At 34.9% G+C, this 27707-nt stretch overlaps 1 protein-coding gene across 1 annotated transcript in view; it reads left to right on the forward strand.

Moving 5' to 3' along the window:
* LOC107088397 (ephrin-A3-like) overlaps positions 1-16021 on the forward strand; it is an 86293-nt gene extending 70272 nt beyond the window's left edge. The window contains exons 4-6 of the mRNA XM_015380539.1: positions 3776-3841; positions 4730-4807; positions 14955-16021. Coding sequence (XP_015236025.1) covers positions 3776-3841; positions 4730-4807; positions 14955-15073 — 263 coding nt within the window. The 3' untranslated portion in view covers positions 15074-16021. The remainder of the gene's footprint in view (positions 1-3775; positions 3842-4729; positions 4808-14954) is intronic.
* The last annotated feature ends 11686 nt before the right edge of the window (positions 16022-27707 follow it).

Below are 27707 nucleotides of genomic sequence, written 5' to 3' on the forward strand. Positions count from 1 at the left end.
TCTATCTATCTATCTATCTATCTATCTATCTATCTATCTATCTATCTATCTATCTATCTATCTATCTATCTATCTATCTATCTATTAAAACTGTTTTATTTTTGCTTGAAATTCACTGAAAAACAAACACCTTCAGAGATTTTGTTGCAAGATTTACCAGTTTTAAAAGTTTTAAAGTTTAAAAAATTATTTTATTTAACAAAAATATATTTAAGCATCAGAAAAGTCTCTCTCTTATCATTCAAATAGCAAAAAATTCAGCAGTCCATTTGGTCATGGAAAAGAGGTGTCTGTGCAAATACCAGCACTAAGAATAATTACATCATGCCTCATTTGCTTCTTTAGAAAACAGATTATAACTCTTCTGTTACTTTTAAATCATATTTTTGCTCATGTGAAAATGCAGTGTGCCCTATATTACAAGGTTTTCCATATTTTATAAATGCTAAAGAGACCATTTATCAATGACTAATAGATAGTTTATTAATGTTTGATAATCATTTATAAACCGCATCTAAATAATTTATAAAGGTTAACAGATCATTTATTGATGCAATAAACCTACTGATGTTAGGTAAAGCTAAATCAACATGGCAGGCCAATATAATTCAGTCAGATTAGGGATAGGCATAAGCTCACTGATGTTAGAGTTAGGGATAGCAGGGCAATATGTCCTATTTACCTTTTATAAAATGTTTAGATGCTGTTTATAAATAATTATCAAACATTAATATAGTATATTTTAATTAATAATAAATGGTATCTTCACTATTTATAAATGATGTTTGTTGTAAAATGTTACAAAGATTATTGATCTCATTTGAGTTATTTCCTGGAAAAGTTAGGGGTTAAATAAAACAAATCCTCAGATTAATTTATCTATGTATTTTTTTGTTACTTATAGTATGAATATTACAGAACATATTTACTGTATATTTTGTAGCACACTAGATTTAAAAACAAAACTGTGAAATAGTCTGTTTTCACACTGCCAAATCAGAGGTTTCTTGCAGTGATGTCTTCTGCTCCAAAGATTGTTGTTGTTAGTGAAGACATTGATGTTTCCTGTGATCCCTGAGCCTGTAAATGATCTAAATGTTCTTGTGTATTACAGTTCAGTCTTTCAGGCTGAAAATCAACTAATTTAAGTCACCATCCGATTGCCAACTGTACACTCTTAAATGCTCTTTAAGTTTTAATCTGACTTCTAAAGTTTTTCACTCCAAAAATGATAACTGACTATAAAAAGTTTTATCTATCACTCAAATAGTTTGCGCCTCATTAGAGCAGTCCTACAAGCAGCCCAATAGAGCCTTTACATTTTTTGGTAGCATAACATATAGAAAAATATATTTCATATGCTGCTATTGCTCTCTGTAGTTAGCCTTATCAGTGAGCTATGCAATTATCAAATCCCATTGGTTTTTCAGCTCGCAACTAGAGCATGTTGGTCCCAGATCCAACTTTAGAGCTAAATAGAACACAGTATCATTTCAGGATAACAAACTGCTGCTTCACATCTAATCACACAACCTTGCAGTCAAGCAGACTCATTCATTTTGTTGACTGCTCATTAAATTAACTCGCAGCACCTTGTGCAGAAATGACACCATATGAGTAATGAACTTTGGGCTCATCAGCAAACATTTCAACAACAAATGTCATAAACAAACTTCTATAATCAGTGCAGCGACTATTCGCCTCACCACGCTTAATAGAAGATGTCTCCATGATGTTCTGCTCTGCTACACCGCAGTAGTAATGCTGCTCTGCGCTGTCACTAACAAAAAGTTGCCTCAGTCTTTGTTTTGCTCTCCTTTGTCTGCTGTTTTCAAAACTTGAAAACTAGCTTAAAATAATAAAATAATTGTATTATATCATATTTAAAGGAGTCCTTTGGGTAAATAATCCAAATGTGTCTTTGCACATTTGAGAGAAAACAAAAGCTTTTTTTTTTTATTCAAATCTTTTATGGATTATTTAAACAGGAGATGTTTTCATTTGAAAGTGCAGAAACAGTACAGGTGGCAAATGTTATTAAGAATGGGTCTGATTTATTTAAGTGTCCTAGTTAGCCATGATAGCCATCAGAAAGACATTAAACAGAAACTAAACTACAGTAGCCGAATTAAATCTAATTCTCACTTTGGTTTTTACTGAAACAATCAATGTACAGCAAAAGTGTTATCTCCTCCATGCTATATTTTTGTTGTTTATTTCATATTGTAGACAGTTGAACAGTAGAGTTCTTTTGATGGTTCTCTACAGTCATGGTGGTAGTTCTTGCATGAATGGTGCTGTGGGTCAGCCCCATCCTTCTCCCTTCCCCCAACCAATCAAAATCTAGAAAATTATCTCAATTCTGGGGCAGGACTATAGTACTCTACAATCATGTCATGAAAAATTTCTGTTCTCCTTGCATCAGCACCAACTCAAAAAGAGAAAAACATTATTCAGGATGTAACTGAGAAATGGTATTTTTTAGGGTTATTTCCCTCCCTCTTCTAATGCATCCCAGGCACAAAACAACCACCCATAGGGCCCTATGCCACCAGCCTTCCAGAGGTCCTGTCTTTTAAATCAAAAATAACTTTACCTTTTATTGCAAAATGAAATAAATAAATAAAAGCGTGATTCTAATGGCATTTCATTGCTGTTGTTTTTTTAGATAAAAATGTTTGTGCTCGTAATTACATTACATCCTATGTGTGAGAGACATGAGTAAAACATTGAATAGTTCCAGTTACACTGGTGCTTTTTCTGGCATAAGGCTGAACATTAACATTAAAGAACAGTAACATTTTTTTCGTTTGAAAAGGTTTCTGTGTTCGTGGTGTACGTTGAAAGTCTGGAGCAAAAATAAAAGTCAGTCTGACTAGAGCTTAAAAAAAAAAAAAAAGCCTTTTCCATCAATAGATACCTAATAAATTGGCCACTGAATATAAAGAATTCTTGTTTTAAAATTAATTTAACAGTTGACACACTGCTACTTTTGATTTCTGTCTGCAAGTAATGTGATCAGCCTCAGCCTCTCATTAACCATTAGATCATTGTTAGATAAAAGTACCCTCCATTTAAATAAAAGTTTTTAAAATGTTCATAATTATGTGGGATTGTTGGGTAATCTTAATCTTTAACGGGCTTTTGCATTTTGATTTTTTTTATTCGGTTTCACAACAGCTGATAAATCCAAGATGTGTTAAAGCTAAGGCTGAAACAATTAATCAGATTAATCGTGATTAATCGATTATTGAAATAATGGTCAACTAATTTAGTTATCAATTAATAGTTTAATAGAGTGTAGAGACTCTAAAACATGTCTTTATTTGACAGAGCGACCCACTATAGCAGCAATTATACCAAGATTGTTTTAAAAAAACACAAACATTTTACATTTAAGATAAAAATAAAAAAAATTGCCCGTCAATATGCTCCATCCAGAACTCCTCAAGTGGAAAAGTTTTAGCTTCACCTGGTTTAATTTTCTTTTAAAAATCTTCTTTCAGGAAGCTTTGACTATCCAATTATTAATCAATCAATCAAAAAATAATAATCAACAAATTATTGATTTGAAAAATAATCGTTAGTTGCAGCCCTAGTTAAAACCAAATTTTCAACAAGATACTATGACATCACTTGCTGATTAAAACCCTGGGGCTTAGTTTCTTTGTAGTTTGACTGTAGTCAGAACTGCTACGAACAAGAGAAAACAAGCCTCCCTCCGTTGGGTTCCCCCAATATTTATCTGCTGTTTTTTTTTTTTTTTATTGCACAGCCACTCCTACTCATCACCATGGACGCAGCTGTCTCAGACTACGTGTGTACGTCTGCTGCTCCACAGGTAAGCCCCATGATATATCTTTGTTCCTGTGCTGTTTGACCTTAGTTGCAAGGGTTTGACTTTGCTAAAGATTGTGCCTGCTGCCCATCATCTATCAGACCCAAGAACAGCATTAACCTAAAAAACGCATCTGGTATACTCAGGGAGTGAGCCTCCTTCTGCAAACATAGACACTTGCAGTTTTGCATCTCTTTGCTTCTCGTTGTCTCCTCCTTCCCTTTTTCCCCTTCCTCCCCCTCTCCATCAAGTACCTCCTGCTTTGAAGACTCCCTCTCCTCCCCTCCTTCCTGTCCTCTTCCTCTCTCTTTCCGGCTCTTTCACCGTTTCTCCATCGCTCTCTGTCAGAATCCATTAATTGCTCTGTTCAGTCAGTGGGTGGCTATGTATACATACTGTTATCCTTCTCTCTCTCTCTGTCTCTGCTGCCACCTTTCAGTCTCTCAGTCCGCTCACACACGCAGTCACACACTCTCTACACACAGCCTTTGATCCCTGGCCTGTCCGGTCCTTTTAACTTCCACAGCCCTGTAGTATTAACCTCTCCTCCCTCCTTCAACCCTGCAACTCTCTTTCTTCTTGCACACTGGCCCTCTTCAGTTTTGATCTGCCATCCCTCACAGCCCTATTTCTCTCTTCTCTATCTCTTTGTGCAGAACACTGCTGATGTTACCGCTTGTCAGTCTGCTCTGCTCTGGGCTTTTTTAACCTCTGCACCCTTGTCTTGCCAGTCTCTTGCAAGTTCCCCTCAGGATGTCAGCATGGATGTAATTAAAATCCCTTAGGCTGGAATGGTGGTTTAAACCACAGCTCTCTCGTCAACTGCGATTTAGTTTCACACACTTTCTTCTGTTTTCACTCTCTCTGTCTTTCTTTCTCCATTTCTTTAAGCCTCAGATGTGGATGATGAACCAGAGCCTACAGAACCAGACTACACACTAAGACCAGACCTAAAAATCGATGATATTGGTAAGTGTTTAGAAAAGTCTGTTAAAAGGCATAATTATGTTATCAAATGAGAGCAAAACTCCCAGATCTATATCCTTCTAAACAATAAAAAAAAACTATGACAGTTGTATGGAATGAAAAGTGTATATAAATAGATTGATAATAAACTGATTATTTTTTTCTAAATTTGAATAAACATACATTTGTGTACCAATGCTGTATACATACAGAAGGAAAGTATAGATGTTATTAAAAATATACTGAATTAAATAACTTTAGAGTGAAACTTGCGTATCTGTACTGTTGGTATTTATACAAGGTTATAAAAATAAATATGAAAAAGATGATGAATAAAATAAACAACTAAATAAATGGACTTGTGTCAAAGCCTGGAGCAGTAGTTTCCAGTAAATGCATGGTAAAGTACGAATAAAGATAAATCGCCTCCAAACAAACATTTTAAAACCGTTCCCAAAACGCATTCTACTGCCCACTGGGATAAAAGAGTTTCTGGGATATTAGTAAATTGGTCAGTGATTCGAGATATCAAAGTGACCACGCGGATTTCATGAGGGTGAAATGTGCCGTTTTCTAAAATGGCATTCATCTCATTTAACTTCACAGCACCAGCTGGCTTGGGGCTGTCGGTGATGCAAAACAACTAATTGAATATTCGTTTCACACATCTTCTGCAGATTTCCAGAAGGTTAGCAAAGAACATACAGTTTGGTGATAATCTGACAGAGAAAAGTTTGAAAATCAAGCCATTCAGAAAAAGAAGCTGCATAAGATTTGATTGATTTATCTGCTGCGTTAATAAAACTGTCTGTTTAACCTTTTTTTCTCTTAACTGGTATTAACTGGTAAAAGATAAAACAAACATATAATGTTCATTAATCAAGTTTCCACATTGACTTGGTTTCTGGTGCTGGATATTGAGAAAGTGTAATAAGTTAGAAAAGTTTTGGATCATAGAAGACAAAGTTAAACGTTTTTTATTATGGCAACAGCATGTCAACTGAAACCAGCTTTTACACCAAGCCCAAATATTACACAACTAGAGCGTGCAGAACCAATGTAGCTTGGAAAACATGTGCTGTTGTTGTGTCTGTTTGTACATTAACATTTCTGTAATATTTCACTTTGTTCTAATAGCCGTCATGAGACACCTCCAGACTTAGCTACAGAAAATAGCTCCAGGTCACACCGGTTTGTTTAAATTCCTCTCCGTCTCTGTTTGTCCTCCCATCAGTCTTCAATCATTTTTCCCTCCATCTTTCTTCCCTCCTTTTTACCCTCTAATTCCCATCTTACATTTTTCCCCCCTGGAGCACATGTAGCAGTGCAGTGAGGAGGAAAGTCACCTAAAATCGGTTTATTCACCTACTGATGTGTGAAATTGAGTTTTTCCCTCTTTCAATATACCATTTTTTAAATAAATCCTGTCCCATTTTTAAAAAATACTTTTTTATATACTGTATTTATATGATTTAAAAGCAAGGGATGTGTTTCAGAAAGTCTTGCAATAGAATTATTATTTGTCTATTGTTGTAATGACTGGTATGTTTTACAAAGTATTCATAGTCATGGAAACACTACAATTTGGTGATCAAGTTTTAATTCATTTCAACTTATTTCCATCTAAAATGGACTCAAATGTATACTTACACACACACACACACACACACACACACACACACACACACACACACACACACACACACATACCTACTTGTTCTGCCATCATAGTGAGGACCATGTGTTGACTCCCATTGACTTCCATTGATTTTCATTCATTTTCAATCCTTTTTATGCCCTAACCCTAAAACTAATCCTCAACCTAACCATTACCAATGCATAACTCACCCTAACCCTAACCAATTGACACCTTAGCCCTAAACCTAACCATTACCAATGTATACTTTACCCTAACCCTAACCAATTGACACCTTAGCCCTAAACCTAACCATTAGCAAAATAGCATGTGAGGATTGGCAAAATTTCCTCAATTTGCAACAACTGGAAGACTTATTATCAGATAGAGATGTTTGTTTATTAACCTGATTCCTAACTATTAAATTTAGGATTTTTTGAAAAGGTTCAAGTTAGAGTCTTCCAGAAGCTTAATGTAAGCCTGGTTTTCCTACTGCTACATTCAACTGTGTCTGAGAGTTCAGAAGTCAAAATTTGTAGTTGATCGCTTTTCACTATTCTGAATATAATGGGCACACAAACAGTACAATAAGCAGTAAAACAGTCCCACATTGTGATTATTCCACAGCCATGCTTACCTGTTGTAATAGTGTTTTTAGGTTTTAAAACCTTACCATTTACCCTACAAAAAGATGTTTTGTTATTGAGACAAGGAGCATTTTCTCAGTTATGCCAAAATATTACTCAACTGACCCAAATTGAACAGTGAAGAAAGCAGATTTATTAGAGATTTAAGCTAAAACAAAGGAACCTTTTGTTCTATTGGGGCTGAATGATAGCAGGACATCTTGTAATTATCCTAGTGTTGCTTAATATTGTGATGATGATAACAATTAATTTATATTTTACTTACCTTATTTACCTTCTATAACAGAGGTCACAGATTAGCAGACCAGGATCCGGATCCGGACCCACCTGCTGGCTAACCCAGACCCAACCTGATTTAACCTGTTTATAACTTTTCAAGTAATCCTGCTAACAATCCAAAAAACAAACATGACGGAAAACATGAACACCTTGGCAGAGTCTTTTTTACAATTAACAACGTCATACTTGGGTGACTTCTGCTGCTGCAGTACGTGGACAAGCAAATGTAATCTGATGTATCTGGTTTTACTTTTCAGTCGAGGTTAGAGGTGACATCATCATGTCGACTGTTTTTCTAAATGCTTTAACATTACCTAGATGGCTGAAACTTGGACACATTCAGATGTTCCAATAGGACACATGACCCCAAACATGAGGCAAACTGGTTTCAAACTCAATGTAGGGGACTAATATTATGCTTCTGTTATGAGCAAAACGTGAACACTATTTAAAAAATATGGCTTCTGCCCAAGAAGCTCCAAAAACCTGCTAATATCGCTGGAATATTGATCTGACTATCAGTAAGACGTATGTCGTATTAGAACCCTGTATTTACATGAAAACATATTTTTGCAAAAACCTCTTGATTTTGAGATGCATAGAAGTAGATTGTTGTATAATCAAAACAATAAACTCAAAATATACTATATTGATTTGAATGATGATCATACATAAACTACTAATGTGCTTTCTTTCTTCTGTTAAATTATTCTCAATTTTTTTTTTTGTTAATCTGAACTGCTGACACAGTAGCTGGATGTAGCTAGGCCAGGCCTCTACATAGGCCAATAAAAGGAGATAAAGTTGTTTCCAGTTCATCATCTCTGACTCATGTTAGGATTTATAACATTACAACTGGTATTCATGCATGTAAATCTGTCCAAACCTCCCTGAATGCTGCAAGCTCACACTGTAAATGTCCTGTCTCTTTTCCTCCTGCAATGCTTATAGTTTATTTCCTTGCTGCTTCCCCCTTTAATCAATGTCCACAACTCAACTGAGGCTCCCCGCTGAATACGGCCTGTAGTATTAGATTCCATTTAGATCTCATTTACAACACAGATGGAAAAAGCTTGCAGCTCCCCTTGCAGCCATGTGGCTACTGATGGCTTTCTGTGGAAGGATGCTCATTTACCCTCATTGTTGGCAGAGGCTGCTGCATCGGACGATCAGGTGCGGCCATTAAAGGCGAAATCTGAAGCTTTTTCTTTAATGGCGTTTACTGTAGCAATTAAAGCTCCTCTGAGCTGTTTGTGTTTGGATCTTATGTGGGCAACATCAGGTTAGATATAAGTGCCTGAAATCAAGCAGTTAAGGACTCAATCATCTGTTATGTATCTTATGATACAGCTTTAAAGTCTTAACTCGAGATTTACCAGTCGGATATTTGTGGCCCATTTCCAAACTGGTTTCTGTGAAACTGATGTGTGGATAAGTTCTAAGTAGTTTTGGGTTGTTAAAACTTTTAGCATTTTAACATTGTTCAAATTATTTCGTTGTGAACCTGGTCCCATTATTTACATTAGAACCAAAATAGCTGTCCCTCTGTGACACTTAAGCTGTCTTTGGCTCATATATCAGCCATTACCACTAATAGTGCAGTTAACACTACTTAGGTGAACAGCAGTCCCCGTGTGTTTTACCCAAGATAATCACGCATAAGCCTGCACTTCTCAGCAGCTTCTTCAGTTTCTCTGTACTTGGAAATTTCCAAGAGACAACATTTCCAGGTTCAGCTTGTTCTGCAGCAGACAGACGCTAAAAGCTCAAGAGAATAGAAACCTTCTGTTGTCTACCAAAGCTGGCTACATGTCTGTTTGCCTATTCAACAAAACATTCCACAGTTAGATATGAATTGTTGTCCTGTAGGATCCAACCTATGTTTGTAACTTAAAGAGTGGAGGATGAAACAGATGCTCAAAGAGTGAACTGACTATCCACTGTCAAAGTGTTGCTCACTTATTTATCAGCCTAAATGAACAGCAAACATAGAATGTTACTTTTTCCATTTCATCATTGGGTTATATCTATTATAAAACTGATTATTTTTTAAACAGTAGTTCAGAATCAATAAGGCGAATCCTAAAAAAGATAGAGAAGACACGTTATTGGAACATGGACTGTTTACCTCGATATAAAACTTTTTATCAGGTTCTTTACCAGCTCTTTTCTTATTTCACAAAATTATTTATATTACCTTTAGAAACAGTTTATTAATTATAGAAGTCATTTTGGTCATGACGCCTACTCTTTTTCCTGCTCACTTTATTAATTTTCTTAAACCATAAACTTTATGTCGAGCTGTCTTGGTCAGGAGCAGGTTCTATTCTAAATGGACAGTTTGTGAAACTACAAATGCCCCCCAAAAGACTTTGGAAATGCATGATTAATCCGATTTAGTGTAATAGACAACACGAAAGTCTAGTTTAAGAATCAGTAATGTCTATAGCTTCATAGACCAGGCATAATATTTCTTAGTCAATAATAGAAGTAGCAGTGGAGGACGTATATAATAATTTCTTAAAAGGAAAATATTGCTAAAAAGATGAGTTTGCTATTCATTTAGGTAAGATGCTATTTTTTTTTACAGTAAATGGTAAAAAAAAAAAAGCTGAGAATATAGATTCCGATTAATGCTTTAATGAATTTCAAATAGGCAGTTTTTTTTTTTTACATGGGCTTATAAGGTATAAGTAACAGTATGTTTTTCAAAAGCTACAGTAAATAGAAATAAGACTAAACTGCTGGATGCTGTGAATAGATTTCTGTGGTGATTCAGTGTTTTTAAGGGAAGGCCTGCCTTGAAATGGATCAGTGAGGTATATATATATATATATATTTATTTATTTATTTTTAAAACCTTGTTTTACAAACCTAAGGATTTGTAAAAACACTGATTAAAAAATCCTGACTAAGTTTATTATAATTCATGCAGAGAGGGTTAATTTACCCAAATTTCAAACACCTGCTCAGAAAAGGGTTTATTTACCATTTTATTACGGTTTTAAAAACTAATTTTAAACCTATTCCTGTTTCTTATTTGAACATTAATTTACAATCTAGAACTTGTGTCAAATTTTATTGGAGTGAATACAAAAATCCCATGGAAATAAATTATCAAAAGCTTTTGCAGCTTATAAAAGGTTCCACATAAAATGTTTTTTTCAGCCTTTTAAAAGTTTCTTTAATGGACTCTTTTTAAACTCAATTTCATATTTCTTCCAATATTTATAAATAAAAAAGAAAGAAGTTAGAACTTATTTGTCCTTACTTTAATCTAAACTACAGAAATTATCGAGAAATAAGTAAAAAATTATTAAATTAAGTGTATTTACACTTAATTTTAGTTGGTAAATAAGATGATTTGCCAATGGAATGAGTATTTTTACTCTTAGAATGAGATAATTAGATATATACACTTAAAATAAGACAATGCAATTGTTTTTTTTCTTTCTTATTTTAAATGTAAACTGTCTTGTTTCATTAGCAAACTGTGTTCTCAGTGCATTGAACGGCAGGATGGTGCTTTAAGAGTGTGGATATTAGCCAGTCATGCAGCATCTTATTAAAGATCCTCTGAGGTGCCTTTCAGCTGTGTTTGTATTTATATCTGTAATATAATAACTGCGACCAAAGCTGTTTTCTAGACTTCTCTTTATAAGGTTATTTTTAGCCTCTGCTTGAGGGGAACCATCCGTCTTGCGGCTTCATGGTAATTGATCAACATGACATACTGTACATCTTTGGCAATTAATTAAACATACAACAGCAGAACATGCCCTTAAAATAAACTCATACACAGCAGTGAAATATGTTTTTCTTTGCATATGATGTGGTTTACTGTTGGCCTTAAAAATAGATAACAGTAAAACACAGGGTAAAAACATCAAACATTAAAAACAAAATAAGAGGCATTCCGTTGTACCTTGAAAATAAGAAAACAACAAATAAATAAAATAACACTGTTACCCTTAAAGCAGAGACGTTGTATCTTGTCATGACATCTCTTTTGGTCCAACACTATTGGTCCCATGACACATGCACTATTTGGCACAAGAGTGCAACAATAGATGCACAAATACTTTAATGTGGTTATGGTAATTGAATTGAAAGAAATTGTCATAATTTCACAATATGTAGACCTATGCTACACTTAAATACCTTAGCTTACATAACATTAAGGTAGCAGTTAAGGCTATGGTATCTATTAATTAATAAAATTAATTGTGATTAATGGATTATTGAAATAATCGTCAACTAATGTAGTAATCGATTAATCGTTAACTGGAATGTAGAGACTGTCAGCCTTTAGCTGACAGAGCAACACACTTAGAGCAGTAATTATATGAAAATTGTAAAAAAAAAAAAAAACATTTTGCATTTAAGATTAAAAAAAAAAAACTTTTGCCTGTCCATATGCTCTATCCAGAACTCCTTAAGGGGAAAGGTTTGAGTTTCAACTGGTTTAAATTCATTAAAAGTCTTCTTTAAGGACGTTTTGGCTATCTGATTATTAATCGCAAAAATAATCAACAGATTAAGGGATTTGCTAAATAATCGTTAGTAGCAGCCCTAGTTGTAACACTGTCATCTCTTCAAAATATTTTGAAAAAAAAAGTTTGCATGTAACACATTCAAAGACAAATAGTTCAAAATTATTACATTTTATTCAGTAAAGGTTAATTAAAAGCACATGTTTATATCAAATATCATGTAAAATTGCCCTACAAAAAGTAAAAACTAACTAATGAACAAAGTTCATTTTTACAAGGAGTCCAATGCAGATGCATCGAGTCATAGACTTACAGCATTCACTTCTACATAAGCATGTAGCACAAGTAGACAGCCACTTGCATTTTTCTATAATATTTGCATTTAAATTTATTAATTCATTAACAGTGATGTTAAAAGTTAAAAGATAAGATAAAAGGTAGCCAATATGACTCTTTTTAAAGCAGTATAGACTTAGCCATAGTACTGTTCAGTTAGCTGTCACCTGGCCTTGCATGCGGCTAGTTCATACAATGCAGTATAAACAGCTCACAAACACCCTCTGCTAATAATATGTTGTTACTGTACCTTTGACACCAACAGACAATAGGTGTGTGTGTGACAATGCAATGAGGCGTAGAGCCAGATTTTTGAACTAGTTGTGCAACATTCTCTCTCGTCTGATTGTAGTGTATTTAAACTTACATTCCTCTGTCAGTCAGCGACGAAGAAACACACAGAGTTAACAGTGTTCTGATGCCTTTAGCTGCATGCTCAGGCAGAGCGTTTAACCTGAGGGCCACCATTGCATAGACCTCATTAGACTGGCCCACAGAGCGTACAAAAAGAGTCTGGCTCTAAAGCCAGGTGTCAGCCGGTCATTAGTCTGTCGTTTGACCCACAGGGCACCTGGAAATATTCTGGAGCTGGATACACTGGCGGCGAGGAACACTGAGACCATCCCCACTTTATTTTCTTGTCACTGGACCGCAGACAGAATCACTAATCACGCTCAGCTGACTTTTGCACAGACGGAAAATTGTGCTTCTGTCTCGCCTTCGGGCCCATTAATCAAGTGACTATAGAGGGTGTGTTTGGCTGCACATGTCTCAGAAGTGCAACTAGCTGTTTGCCTCCTTTTTTCTTTCTGTTCATTGATTAGACATCATCAGTTGATGTCTAGTCCTGAACAAAAGACTGCAAACTATTTTTAGATCACTACCAGGTGTAGTTTCCTGCAGCTGGGGCAGGATTACAGCACCTACAGTGTCTCTGTCTAAGGTTTGTAATATAGATGTGTCACCATGTTAAGACAATGGAACTCTTTGAAAACATCTGCAATTTTAAATGGGGCTAATCTATTGCTGCATTTCTATTAGACTGAAGTATTTTCAATGCAACTACACATTTAGCGTATCAGCAATTTCTATCCCCATTTTGTAAAATCTTGCACTCATATCCCCCAAATTAACTTCAACTTGGTACCAGTAACCAAACCATTATGTTCCCATATACCCTTTTATATAAGGTTATTTAGATAGATAAATAATAAATTAAATGTTTTTTTTCCTGAAGCTTTTATATTATTTGCTGATGAGTGGAATCCTGACCAGACAAAATGCATAAAACTTAAAGTGAGTAATTGGTTGTTTTCCTGCAATTTTCTTAATATAATGGCATTACCCGTTTAATATTCTAGCTAATCCTTAGTAAAATGTGGTTGATATTATATAATTTTAAATTCTAACTAACCGTTGTACAATATACAAAGGTACATTTTTACACCACTACTTCAATAAATGAGTCGCTAATTGCTATCATGCAATTTCAGTGCTTTTTGAAAATTATCAAAGACAAGGCAAGTTTATTTGTATAGCACAATTCAGTACAAATACAATTCAAAGTGCTTTACATGAATTACACTGTAAAATAGAAGAAAGATAAAATTAAGTAAAGATTAAAAAAAACATTATAAAAGCTTATGACAACTCAGTTAACAGGTTAAGCTTAACAGTAAAGTGCAGATCTAAACAAATGGGTTTTTAACTTGGACTTAGAAGAACTTTTACCGTCTTCTCTAAGTTTATTCCAGATAATCAGAAAATAAGAAACTGAATGCTTGTTCCCAGAACTAGGTGTATAGAGTTTGCCTTTTTAAGTTATATATATATATATACCGGATATCAGCACCATTTATAGAAAATTACTATTTTAATCTACTTTTATCTGTATTATTTGACCGAACTGACTCGGTAAAATTACTTGAGAGAATGTGTTGTGAATTGGCACTATACCAACAAACTGAATTGAGTTTAATTTAATTAAATTTGTTATATTTTATGTTTTGTTTAGTTTTTTTACATCCACCAAGAAGTTTTTAGGATATTTTGTTTGTGTACACTGTATTTGTCTGTCTGTCTGTGTACAGGATAAGGATTTGAATGAAATTTGTATCAGAGGCGTCCCGCTGGTCAAGGAACAATCCATTGAATGTATTTGATGATCCACATCATGATCTGGATACAGGATTTAAAAAAAAAAGATTCTCTAATGCTGTGTGCTGTGAGATAGGGATATTTGGCAGAACTTATGAATGGATTTTATGGACATGTTTTTACCAAAGGTGCTCCTTAAAGAACCATTCATTTAATTTGGTAGTGATCCAGATAATGTGCATAGTTTGGCTATAGGTGTAATTCTAAATTTGGGGCAAAATCGCTGCTTGCTGAAGGTCTTCTCTCTCCAACTGGTTTTCTATTTTATTAATGTTTTTTTTTTTAGTTTAGATTCTTTTGAAATATTTGTTGTGCTAATGTGGAATAAATAATAAAATGAATATAAAGGAGCTAATAATTATTTCAGACAGGTTGTAAGCCTGTTTTTAGTTAAAACAATAAGTGAGAAAGGACTAAAAGTTGAGCTGACGCAGAGCAGGATACAGGAGGAAGTAGTCTTCATATTGCTGTTACCATAATTTATACATAAACCCCTAAATTACTATGTGTGAAAAGTGAACCTAGGCAGTTATTGATTTTGTTGTTCATTATCAAAAGTGAACATTCAGGTTAAGGTGTTGTGTATGTTCTTTATTTCACAGATGAATTCAACCCTTTTGTTCCGAAACTGGAGAAGAGTGTTAGCGGAAGCAGTCCATCCAGAGATCGACTTCTCCTCACCATGACGATGCTCTTTCTTGCTGCCCTCTTCATCTCCTAGCAGCAGGTGTCCCGTCAGCATCACCATGCCTTTTGGAGGGGACTATTCCCTGTCTCCGTGCAGGGGGGTAGGGTCAGAGGAAAAACAGAGAGGGCATACAAGGGCAGGAGGGAAGAGAGATTTTTTTTTTTAATATACATTTTTCAATTTTCAACGTGGAGATGAGTTTGTTTGTACCATTGTTTTTTTTTTTCTTTTTTTTTTTCCTCAAAGTGATTAAGGAAAGACATCCAGGGACTCAGTGACACACACCGAACTGTTGAGTTGTGTTAAACTGAGCCTGTTTACACGGGCACAGGTGCCGTTGACTGTGTTTTGTTTCTGTTTGCGTCTGCTTACCTGTGTGTCTGAGCAGACTGCAGGGTGAGCTTGTTGAGTCACGCTCACCCCTCCAAGCATTTATACAATGAAGAGAGTCAGGGCTAAAACTTGAACTTTCAAAGAAAAAAACTCCTACCACCCAATAAAAAAATGATTCAGATGCTTTTTTTTTTCTTTTTTTTTTTTTTTTAAATCTGATTGGCTAAAACACTTTCTTAGGACTAGTTGCTACAATTTCTTGCACCAAGACTGAACAGATTAGATTTCAGTAGACTGAACTGATATTGCCTTTTCTCCTTCTGGATGCTGGGAGCTTGAACTAGTCAACAAAGGAACAAGTAAATAACCCAGAAAAGAATGTGCTTAATCTGGTTAGGAAACTAGAGAGAGTAGCTAATTCTTTCTAGACACCCAGGAAACATCACTGGGTTCAAGATGCAAGCATTTCATCCACCATGTCCTACTATGGTTTGGTCTGATCAATCTGTAGAAGGGCAAAGGTGAAAATAGAGAGCATTTAAATGATGACATTTTACTATGTTGTAACTTTTTGTGGAAACAAAAAAAAAATTAAATGTGCCATTTTAAGAATTTGCAAGGGTTTGTAGATGTTTTAGGTTTCTGAGTTATATATATATATATATATATATATATATATATATATATATATATATATATATATATATTTTTTTTTTTTTTTTTTTTTTTTCAGTTTTTTTCAGTTTTTTCCATTTAATTACTCAGTTATTCTTCTGACATCTTTGAATTTAAAGCAAATGAAGACAGCGGAGCAGCCATTCAGCAATACTACCCATCCTCACAACAGACTGCTCAGAAGGGAACAGGCAGAGCTGGGGAAGGACAATCCATCACACATCCACAAGCATCTTCTATAAGCTCCGTCCTGGTTCCTGTAAACCTTTGTGTCTGATGCCACATGTTCACAGTTTTATAATGTTCTGAGTTTTTTCTGAGTGATAACTATGTTTTGCAGTTAAAATAAGTGTTTAAAATGGTACTATTAGCCTGATCATTTATCCACATACCGTTGTGTTAAAAGTATGGCAAATAACAAAAAAAAAAAAAAAAACACGTCATGGAAACAAACAAAAATATTTGGTGAGGTGATACAGCAATTCAAATGCATTATTTAGTTGCTTCAGCATAGCATTTCAGTAGCTTCTAGCACCTTATTTATTGTGTTTTCCCATCCATGGCAACCTCTCATAGGGAATGGCTCAGTGGAGTAACTGATAACACGGATGGTTGTGATGATTATACTGTTGATTAAAATGATGATGACGATGGACTGGGAGCTGATGGCTGGCCTCAAGGTCACTTAGCAGCTCACCCACCGGCACATGAGACGTTCAAGTACTCGTGTAAATGTCACAGCAGACATAGAATGGATTTTACAGTTTTGAAATCTTCAAAAGTTAGCAAGTTTTATCAACTTAAACGTTTATTTTTTTGTGTTTTTTATGGTTTATCATTCCTCTCTTGTTGACTTTTGCCATACAGATGTAACCAAATATTAACACTGTATAAAAATGTGCATCTTTTTTTTTATTATTTGTTTTTCTCACTGTCTGACATACAATTAGAAAAGGTGCTCCTGTTCTACCTTACTCTGGACAAGTACAATTATTTCTATTTATTATATACCATAATAATTAAAATTAGCTGGTCTTTTTTTTTTTTAAGCATTTTTATTTGTTCTTTAAAGCCAGAAACCCAAAAACATTTCATCAGTATTTGGTAAAATAGCTTTTTAAACTTAATAATCCAGATATAGAGATTTTGTGCATCTTTTTTTAAAGCTTTTTAGAATAATCAGTTCAAATATTGATTAATTCCTCTGGAACAGGTGGAACTTGTTCTGGTTTGTAGACTTGCACAGATTTACAGATCAGCCCCAAAATGTTTGATTCCTGCTTCAGAATATTTACTTTGGAGTTTTGGATCATGGCTCCTTCCTTTTTTAGTGACCTTGGTAGCTGATGCAGCCTGTATTTTCACAAGGTATGTTTTTGCTCTGGAGTGAATTTGCAATTTTTTAAAGGAAAACATGCATCTCTTGGACACAAAATCCATATGCTTTCTGTAAAGTATGCCTGCGTGTAACTGTTTGATCAGATGAGTGTGACACCTTTAGGCAGTTGGAAATCGGAGGTTTAACCTGATGTACTTTATGTTATCTCAGTGGGTTTTGAGTTTTCTAAAGATTTTTTCACAATGTACAACAAACACTGTGTTTAAGGTGTCATCTCAAATACATCCACAATTTCTTTTGCAGATTTAACAAATTACAATCTGTTTGATTGTAATTTATTAAATGGATTTATTGTCAGACAGTAAGAAAAAAAAGATTGTCTTTTTATTCAGTGTATGTAAATATTTGGCTTCAAATGTATATTTTGGTTATCGTAAGGGGATGATCTGAAGGTAAGAATTTGAAATTATTAAAAGTAGGGAGAGCCATATGTAAATGTGGGCTGCTGTATATCTTTTTAACTGGTTACTGTAAAACATTTTGAGATTTTTTTTTTTTTATGTCTGCATGTGCTTTCTTTTCATTACATATCGTTTAACATTTTATACCTTTGTCATCTGAGTGAACACACCATTAGAAGTGCTTGTAGATCTCATTTACTACCCTTTCTAGTGATGTCCTGATGGTCAATGTTTAAGTTTTGCATATTTGGTGTTAGTTAGGTGTTTAATAATGAAGTCAAAGGAAGCACCAAGATGACTGCTACCACATGTTGTGAGTATCTAACAGGTATTGGACAGTTTTCCTTCTGAAATTTAGGTTACTTTTTACAACAGTTATTTGGGTATAAACTAATCATTTTGTGCAGGATATTTCCCATTGACCATAATTTTTTTTGTAGATTTTTTAGACGCTTTGACAATAAATCTTAAGATAATTTTCTACATTTTGCTCAAGTACTTTAGATATTTGATCCTAGTAAAGAGTGGTGTTGGTTAGACCGGGGGTCATATTCTCTTATAGAGTCAACCATAATCAATGAAAATAATTTGCAATACAAAAGACAGAAAATCATAGTTTGGGACTTTTCTATATATTTAAAAAATTAATTGGAAATTTCAAGTATAAATAAAAAATAACTCACAAGCAGTTGTTTAATTACCTGAAAAAATAGATTAGGCAATCTCAGGGGATACGAACCTGACAAGGAGCTAATTGGCGCCAATTTTACTGAGATTATAAGATGAAGAGGTCAGCCATCATTAGGGAAACCCTTTCTGCAAGGCTGCCCTTTTAAGAAACTATGAAAAGAAAATGTCATCAAGACAAAAATACATTAACTTTGTCTTTTAAATCCACGTTTTGTGCAAACAGTTTCCAATTTATAGTCGAAACCTTTTGTTAATTGACTGGATTTTATTGTATTATTTTAATTATATACTTTGCTAGATCTCCAAAGATTTTAAAGGCAAATGCTAATCAAACTACAGAAATTCAAACCTAACTAAATACATTGATTGGCCTTTATCAGTCTTGAAAGTCATGAAAATAAAAAAAAATCTTTTTTTTCTTTGTTTGCTTTATAAAGTTACACTTCCTACACTTGATAACCTGAAGTGTTCCTTTGAAATAAATACAATTAAAAAAAGAACTTTAAATTCAAAAGTGTCTCAGAGTTACAAATTAGTAAGGCAATACTTAAACAAAACAAGCAAACATTCAGTTAATATAAATAATTGAAGGGAGATAAAGATTTAGAACAAACCTGAAAGTTGTTATAAAGTTAATTCAATCTTATATGATAAGATACGTATCTCCTTAAATGGTTAAACCAAGAAACATGGTTTATGTAAGGACTGTATGTTTAACTCCACAAGTCCAAATGGCTAAAAGTGACCACTTTTAGCCATTTGGACTTGTGGATATTTCCCCATATCCACATTAAAAGCAACAATTTAAAACATTTAGAAGAGCAAAGGGTAGCATAAAAAGCCAGATAACCACCCATGTTTATTTTTCCAACATGCACAACGAGAACAAAATAATGTAGATAATTAATATATATATATAATAATATATATGATAAAAAGATCAATTTTAAAGAAGTGCAGATTTCAGTCTACAGTTAGTAATTGTTTCATTAAAGAGTTCTCATGCATTCATTGTTTTTGTTTGAATGTTGGGTAAATAGCCCCAGTTATTTGGAGCTTCTACAGGTACTTTTTTATTCTATCCTTAATTTATTGCATAACTGTGCGCGCTTGTAGTTAAAGGGTTGATTATTTTCTTAAAGGATATCATCTAAAATCTTGCAGTTCCTGCTGTCAAACAGTGTGTGAGCAACGAAAGTATAGAAATGTAATCTTGTCAGACAGACAAGAGATTGTGCCTATTCTATCAAATAAGAGACTTTATCATTGTCATGTGATCAAGCCCAGGTGTACATGTGGCTCTAAGTGGGGGTGGGGGGGGTATGAAAGGTCAGGGGTCAAAGGGTCGAGGATCAGGTGGAAAGAGCAAATCACTTTGAGAAGTTGCACTTACAAACTTAATACATGAGAGCAAGAGAATGAATGAGTGAGACGCAGAGCTAATTTCTGTTCATATCTGTGTGAGGTGTGCGTGTGTGTGTGTTTGCGTGCTAATGAATGAACAAATAAAAGAGCGTGTGAGTCGCTCTGTTTTTATTCCTTCGCTGTAAGTGGGAATGTGACCAACTGTCTGACAAAAAAGCATTTAGCGTTGGAAACAACATTTTACAATCATGTTTACCTTCGACTGGAATGACTTTAAATGAACTTGAAAAATACAATGTAAAGCTGAACAAACCATAACAAAGGTTTTAATGATTATCAAGATAACAAAATAATACGCTTAAAAATGTTACTTTTAACAAGCTGTGTGTTTGTGTCTTTTTTTCTCTTACTTCTTAGTCCCACATCTCCTTCCCAACCTATCAGAACTGATCCGAATAGGAAAACCATGAATAAGGTTGAAGCTAATCTTAACTATCAAATTCATTTTTCTGTTGATAATGTTTCCATAAAGAGATTTTTATTTTTTATATCCAATCTACATCCCCTGAACAATAATGACTATCCTTTAAATAGGGAAGATGGAGCACATGCACTGGATGATGAAGGTATAAAGCTGCAATCTGTTCATATGCAACAGATTTAACAAGAAGGTGGAAAGCAAGGGTGTAATTTGTAAAAACAAAACCTTATTCATTTATAAAACTATCTTGCATTATGATTGCCTTGTTTTCCTTTAACAGCAAAGTAGCGCATTTAATACTTTTACTAATCCAGTGGTCACCGGGGAAGGAAGCAAAAAACTTCTTTAAAATACTCAGAGATGATTGGACTCGCATCTTTGTTTATATATCAAACATACAGTAACTCTGTCTGCTTACTGTCCATGCAAATGCCCTCATCCCAGGGGAAGGATGCAACACTTCTAAGGGGCAGTTTAAAAGTGTATTTAGTTTTAAAAAGCCACTTTTTTAGTCTTAATAAGCGTATTATCCTGAGAATTTGTATTGTATACAAAAATGTATTAATGAAAAAACTGCAACATTGAGCTCTCTGAAAAATGCACATACGCAGACATCCCAAAAGAAAACAATGACATGTTTTAAACTTTTTCAAGTGCTACATTTGTGAAGCATTACAAATCAACACAACAACCACAACATACTAAAACAAATGGCTTCTATAACAGCAAAGAGTAAACACTCGCTGCACTCAGCCGTTACATCACTCTGATCCTGGGAATGTTGGGGGTTTGTTGGAGAAAGAGCTCAGCTAAGGCAGCAGGGAACATGAAGGTGTTGGAAGACAGTAGTTTGACTTAACCTTTTCATAACATGAGGACCCAAATTTGGGTCCTCAGCACTCGCCCCAAGATGGTTTTTAGACCTGTAACATATTTTCTGGGGTCTTGCCTCTATTTTGATACCAAAACAATTAAAAAAAACTCTGTAGTTGTTGAGATATATTCAATTCATTTTGGGCATGTTATTTTCAAGCATATTTCTCGAAAACAGGCCTAGTGTCCAAGAGGTAAATGTCTTCAAGTTTTAAGGATTTTTGCCACTTTATATGTTTGGTGGAAAGGTCTGCTCCCAGCTCTAGAACTGAAGCTACTCACTCGGAAAACTGCAATATAATTGAAAGCCTCCTACTGTATCTTTGTCCAAATAAAAGGGTGTACAATCCCTTTATTTTCTCCACAGCGTCAATGTCGTTCCTCAGATCCACCCTGCACTTTAAAATGCTCTCTCAACCTGACGTTTTTTCAAAAGATTTGCATCTGAATTCATTATGTTTTTATTATAATGATATTTATAGTTGCAGTTTACTCAGGCATCCTTTTATTGCAACCTGTAGTAGCAGACAATGACCACAGAGAGTCCCTGTTCAGCCATAGCTTCAGTGATCAGACCTGCTTAAGCGCTTAACCTCTTTCAGAAAAGGGGCCATTAAACCAACAATGGCTGTTGTATAACTGAAGCTGTTAGATTAAACAGAGGTTTATTAAGCTCCTATGATATAACAGTTTAGTTTTGCAGATGATGACGAAAAAACAAAACAAAGTGTTTGAATTTGTTTAAGCTCCTTTGGAGGTGGATGATGTTTTTGTGCAGACCTTTAACGTCCACTCTCACAGTAAGCAAAGGAAAACAGTGGAATGAATACTCTTCCAAGGTCTGCAAATGACTGTATAAACTCAAGGTCTTTCAGTTACAGGCTTGAAAGCAGCTTTTCTGGCTGCATTCATTTATCACAATGAGTCAGGCAGAGGAGAAACAGCATTGACGTCTTCTGAGCGTCTTTGTACAGAGGTAACCAATGATATGCATGGTCACACTGGTGAATGGGAAGCTGCTGACTTTAGGATTGTTCTGTAGGGGTTGAAAATACATTAAAAGGATGTTTTAAACCTCATGCATAAAATTGAATGTAATAAACTTCGCATTTTAGCAATGCAAAAATCATAAGTTAAGTCTCTTTTTTATGTTACAGAAAATATTTGTAGTTTTGTTAAGAATGTGTGCAATTTGAATAATGGACATTGGTGAAAAAACAAAAAGGCCCCGAAAGTAGGCTAAGAACAACATTTTAATGAAGGTAAACAGAGAAGGGGAAAAGGTTGAGGGTGATGACAGGGGACTCCACAGAAAACAAATGATTGAGAAGATCACAGTAAAGAGGGGAACATGTTAAAATAACACGTTAAAATTCCAACTTTACTGTTAGAAAATGTGCACAAGAAACTTAAAACAAACAAGCTAGGAAAAAAATGCTTATTAATAAAAAAAAAACACAGTTTCAGATTACATTTAAACTACAAAAAAGCATTATAATCATAACCACTGATGAAAGAGAACCTCCATAGCTAAATCTGAAACATTTAGATGATAGACTGACAAACTTTAATTTTTGAGGATTGTCCTTTTATGATGAATAAACAAAATGAAATAACTGCTGTTGTATTAATTTTTAGATTAGTAATCAGATATTGTGTTATACTGTAGATATCTCAGGTTCCAATGTATTTCAGTGGTATTTTCATATTACAGATCAAAGAATTGGTGAAGTGGAAAGAAAGTGTGCTTTTCTTTTTTTTCTTTTTTTTTTACAGATAAAAATCAGAGAAATATATTGTGTATATCTGCCTGCCTTTGTTTGAAATTACAGATATAAAAGGTTTTCTTTGGTCAGTCAACACCCTCCGTCCCTCAGTAAGGGTACTAAGGATGGGTCATGGCTTGGCCTCCCAGCATGACAATGACCCGAAACATAGAGCCAGGGCAACTAAAAAGTGGCTCCTTAACAAGCATCTTATGGTCCTGATGTGGCCTAGCCAGTCTCTAGACCTGAATCCAATACTAGGTGGAGGGAGCTGAATGTCTTGGTTTGCCTGCAACAGCCCTGCTGCAGTGTGTGCAAACCCCTCAATCTGCAGACACATGGGCTCATCCATCCTTTGCTCAAAGGGTGACAAATAGCATGTCCAAAGAATGATGTTTCCACCTGCAATGCTTTACAGCTGGGATGGGGTTCTTAGGGCTGTACTCAAACCTCCTCTTCCTCAAAACCTGGAGAATTGAGTTTAGACCAAAAAGATCTATTTTGTCTCATGAGATCACATAACCCTCTTCCATTTCTCCTCTGAATTATCCAGATCATTAGTCATTAGAAACCCTCAGACGGGCTTGGACATGCACTTGCCTGAGCAGGGGGACATGTTTTGAGCTGCAGTGTTTAAATGCATGACAGGTTAGTGTCTTACTTATGATCTTTGTGACTTTGGTCCCAGCTCACTTCAGGTCAATGACCAGGTTCTACGTTGCAGTTGTGGGCTGACCCTTAATCCCGATCATTGATGAAGCTCGAGGTGAGATTTTTGCAAGGTGAGTATCTTGGAGTCCTACAATGCAGCTCAATCCATTCATTGTGCATACTATGCAGAACCATTAACACATTATTTGCACTTATAGTTGTTTAATAAATAAATCAATCTTTATTGTCAACTAAAATTTGCATTGTAATCAAGATTACAGTTTCAGTACAAAATGTGAGAAGATTTATTAGCAAAGGCTTTATAAACCTTCCGTATTTAAAGGTTTGTGTTGGGGCCTAATAATTTCTTTTCTGGCATCACTCACCTTTAAAGAGAACCAATGATAAAAAAATTAGAGACTTCTATATGTTTTGCAAGGGGGAACACCACCGAAGGTAAACAGATATTCCACATTTCTTAAAAAAAATCCACATTTAACCGATTTATGAACACATTTACATGAAATTATGTTAGATCTTTTTTAAAACGGCCCATAAAACAACCTGTGAGATTCCAGTACCATACATTTTTCTTTGCTGCATTTTAGGACCTCATACAGTAGGAGCTGACACAAACCAACCCCCATATTCACCACATCATGCCTGTCAGGTGTTGAGCCCTGTGACTTGTGATACCACGAGGCAGCTCTTACTCAACCTTATGGTGTTCCCGCCTATAAAATCCTACTGCCTGTCTCAAATAAGAACGTGCCCTGGTGTGTGATTAATGTGTGTATCAGTTTAACATAAGGGCCACCACGTCAGTGCATATTACTGCGTATGTAACATGCAGGATTTGCTCACATTGACGTGTGGGTCTCTGGGCATATGTTTGTATGTGTGCAGGGTGATGCAGCACCTTTGAAAAACCTTTCCAGAAGGTTGAGGAAGTGAGTCATCAAGACCATATTTTCAGCCCCTTTAACCAAAAACCATCAGCCTAGCTCATCACCAACGTAACAACCAGTCATGTGTTGTTGATGAAGCACTAGTGAAGAGTTATTCTGCTTTCTCAAAAAAATAAGTACTTCTGTGCAGACAGTCCTATTTAGCCTTTGCTAATATTACTCAGCTATATGTCCATTTTTTACTCCCATTTAATCTTTACAGAGTCTTCAGTGCAGGAAGCTATTTCTAGTGGGTAAGTCATAGGGCAGGGCAAGGTAAGGTAAGTTTATTTTATATGCCACATTTGTGTAGCAAGACAATTCCAAGTCTGGCTTTCAAGGAAAAAAAGAAAAGAAAAAGAAGCTTATATTGCAGTTTCACAATGAAAACACACATAATTAAAGAGAGTAAATAACATTTAAAATAAAAGGATTATGTAACAAACAAACTTATTGATAATATGACTTAAAAAACAAAGGAAAGTTGAAATCAAAGTTTAATAATGCTTAGGTAGCACAATCAAAAGCCTCTATAAATTTCATTGGTTTCATTGGTCTGATTGCATTTCTATAATCAGTTCCATTTTCATTATGATGAGATCGATACAAAAAATGTGCAATGCTATCTTTTTTCTAAATATATATATATCAATTGATGGATTTAAGTCTTAAATAAAATTATAGTTCAAATCAAGCCAAATGGTTGGCTAAAGTTAGCATGTTTATTTTTCAGTTTAGCTTCTAACATATTGAAAAGTCAATTTCCAAATAATTGTGTCTCACTAAGTTTACAGAGAGAGAAGTTACCCTGCTTTGATATACGTGGAAGGCTGGCTTCCATATATTGCATTGAAATTGATATGTTGATATTATAAATCCTTATTGTCATTATCATCATAACAAAATTTGGCCTTCGTTTCTATTGGGGGAGCATGGCAACCAATAAAATGTGAACATATCACATTTTTTATCTCAGAGCTTTTTCAGCAATACAAAGTAGCTTTATGATACAGAGGTATCATAAAGCTTCCCATCATGTACTGTATATCTGGGATTTTTTTGTTGTTGTTGTTTTTATATATAGACTGGAAATATTCAACTAGTCACAAAATTAATCTACTTAAACAGTCTTTCTATTTCATTATTTGGACATTTCTTGCCAGTTTCCTCCTTCCTAACCCCCTGCTTTACCATCCTTCGCTTTTTTTCTCTTATCCTAATTTATACTGCTTGACCTTCGCCTTAACTTGTGATTGCATGCCTCCTCCCTTTCTCTGATTTCATCCTATGTCAAACGTGTACAGAATAGTATAAACTATATATAAAAATGTTCTCTACATAAACATTAACAAAAACATCAAGGTGGACGACTACTAAGCCAAAATGATTTTGGTCTTCCATTTTTTTCCAGTGGCGTTTATTAAACATGTTTTCCGCACATCAGTAGCACACTTTTAGATGCTCTCCATTTATTTTCTATTTGTTCCTATATAAATGAAATGTGCCCAACATTACCTGCGGTCTGACTTGAACTTGTGTCAGTGGAAAATTTCTTTTAATGGATATGACGTTAGACCGGGTTTCAGATTGACTTAATTAATTTAGACCTAATCAGATCAATTAAATCTCTAGAGTGGTAAGTGGACCACTAACAAGCCTTGTTCTTCCCTTGTATCCTCTTATCCCCAGATTATCTGCACTGAGATAAGATTTCCGGCGTGACGCTGTAGTCTGCTTGCTCTTTATGGTTGCTGATCACAATAACAACATGTTCCACTGGTTTAGATACTTTACTAAAGAGGCATCAACAAAATTATGAAAAAAAAAAAGCTCCACTTTGTTTACTGTTTATCATTGGAAATGAAAGCTGATACTTTTGTATTTACTGTACATAAATAATAGACAATAAATGATTTTTGGATTTCACTGTTACTACTCTTTCTGTAATGTTTTAGTATCTCTCATAAAACCATTAGTGAAAACATTAAATCAGTTTTATGCAAACCTAAACAATTAATGTGCATTTTAAGCAATCTAAAATATTGATGTCCAGACCACTGACCACTGACACAGGAAACTTCAGAGAGCCCAAGGCTGTGTCCGAACATCCTCCCTAACCCCTAAATACCTCAATCACTATATCAAATGGGAAATATATAGTGGACTTAATAGTGAAATCAGTTAACTGACTGATCTGACAGATGATCACTACTTTTTGCTCTCCATTGGTCACATGACTCCACCTCCCCACACGGTGACTGTGTCATCTTTGTTATCCGTTGCGGCTGTCGCTACCCGACAGCTGGCCACTGTGAAAAGAAATCCCATAATGCTTTGCGAGGAGAGCTCTCCTCACAAAGCATTCTGGGATATATCTGCTCGTCTAGTGACCATGGATGATTGCTACTATAGAGGTGCATTGTGGGAAATTTCTAGTCCACTACTTTTTCCTCCACTAGACATTGGGACACTCAACTAAAATGGCATAACCACTATATAGTGCCCTATATAGTGATTAGGGTGGACATTCAGACACAGTCCAAGTGTCTTAGGAAGCCTGTCCCCTAGAATCAGAAATGTGGAATTAATCATTTTCTGTGGGCCCCTCCATCAAGGTCCTCAAATTGCGCTTAGTTTGATTGTGTGGCCAAATGGGAAAGGAACACTGTCATAATAAGGTTTCAAATCCCTCCACTGTGTTAAGGTGGTGATTCATTGGAGGAGAGTTTGAGGGGCTCAAATAAAACGATTTCACAGGTTAGCTGAAAGCAGCCTTAACGTGTGGATAAAGAACTGCATTGTCATGGTGATAGTAAGAGCTATTGAGCAAGTCTTTGATTCCTTTTTTTTCATGTTGCATGCCCATTATCATTTAATCAGTAGCAGCTGCTGTAATACTCACATTTGTAATTGAACCTTCCAAGTGCTTTTTTTAAATACCAAGATTACAAATATTTTATTTGCTGAGAAAAGCTTATTTAGATTTTGTTTGTTTTTAGAACCAATTTCCGCTTTCGTCAGTGTTTCTGCTTTAAGATGTAGCAATTTTTAAAGTTAGGCCCCCTTTTTTTTAATGAAAAGAACAA

Source organism: Cyprinodon variegatus, unplaced genomic scaffold (genome assembly GCF_000732505.1).
Source record: "Cyprinodon variegatus isolate N-32 unplaced genomic scaffold, C_variegatus-1.0 Scaffold217, whole genome shotgun sequence".
Classification (NCBI taxonomy): Eukaryota; Metazoa; Chordata; class Actinopteri; order Cyprinodontiformes; family Cyprinodontidae; genus Cyprinodon; species Cyprinodon variegatus.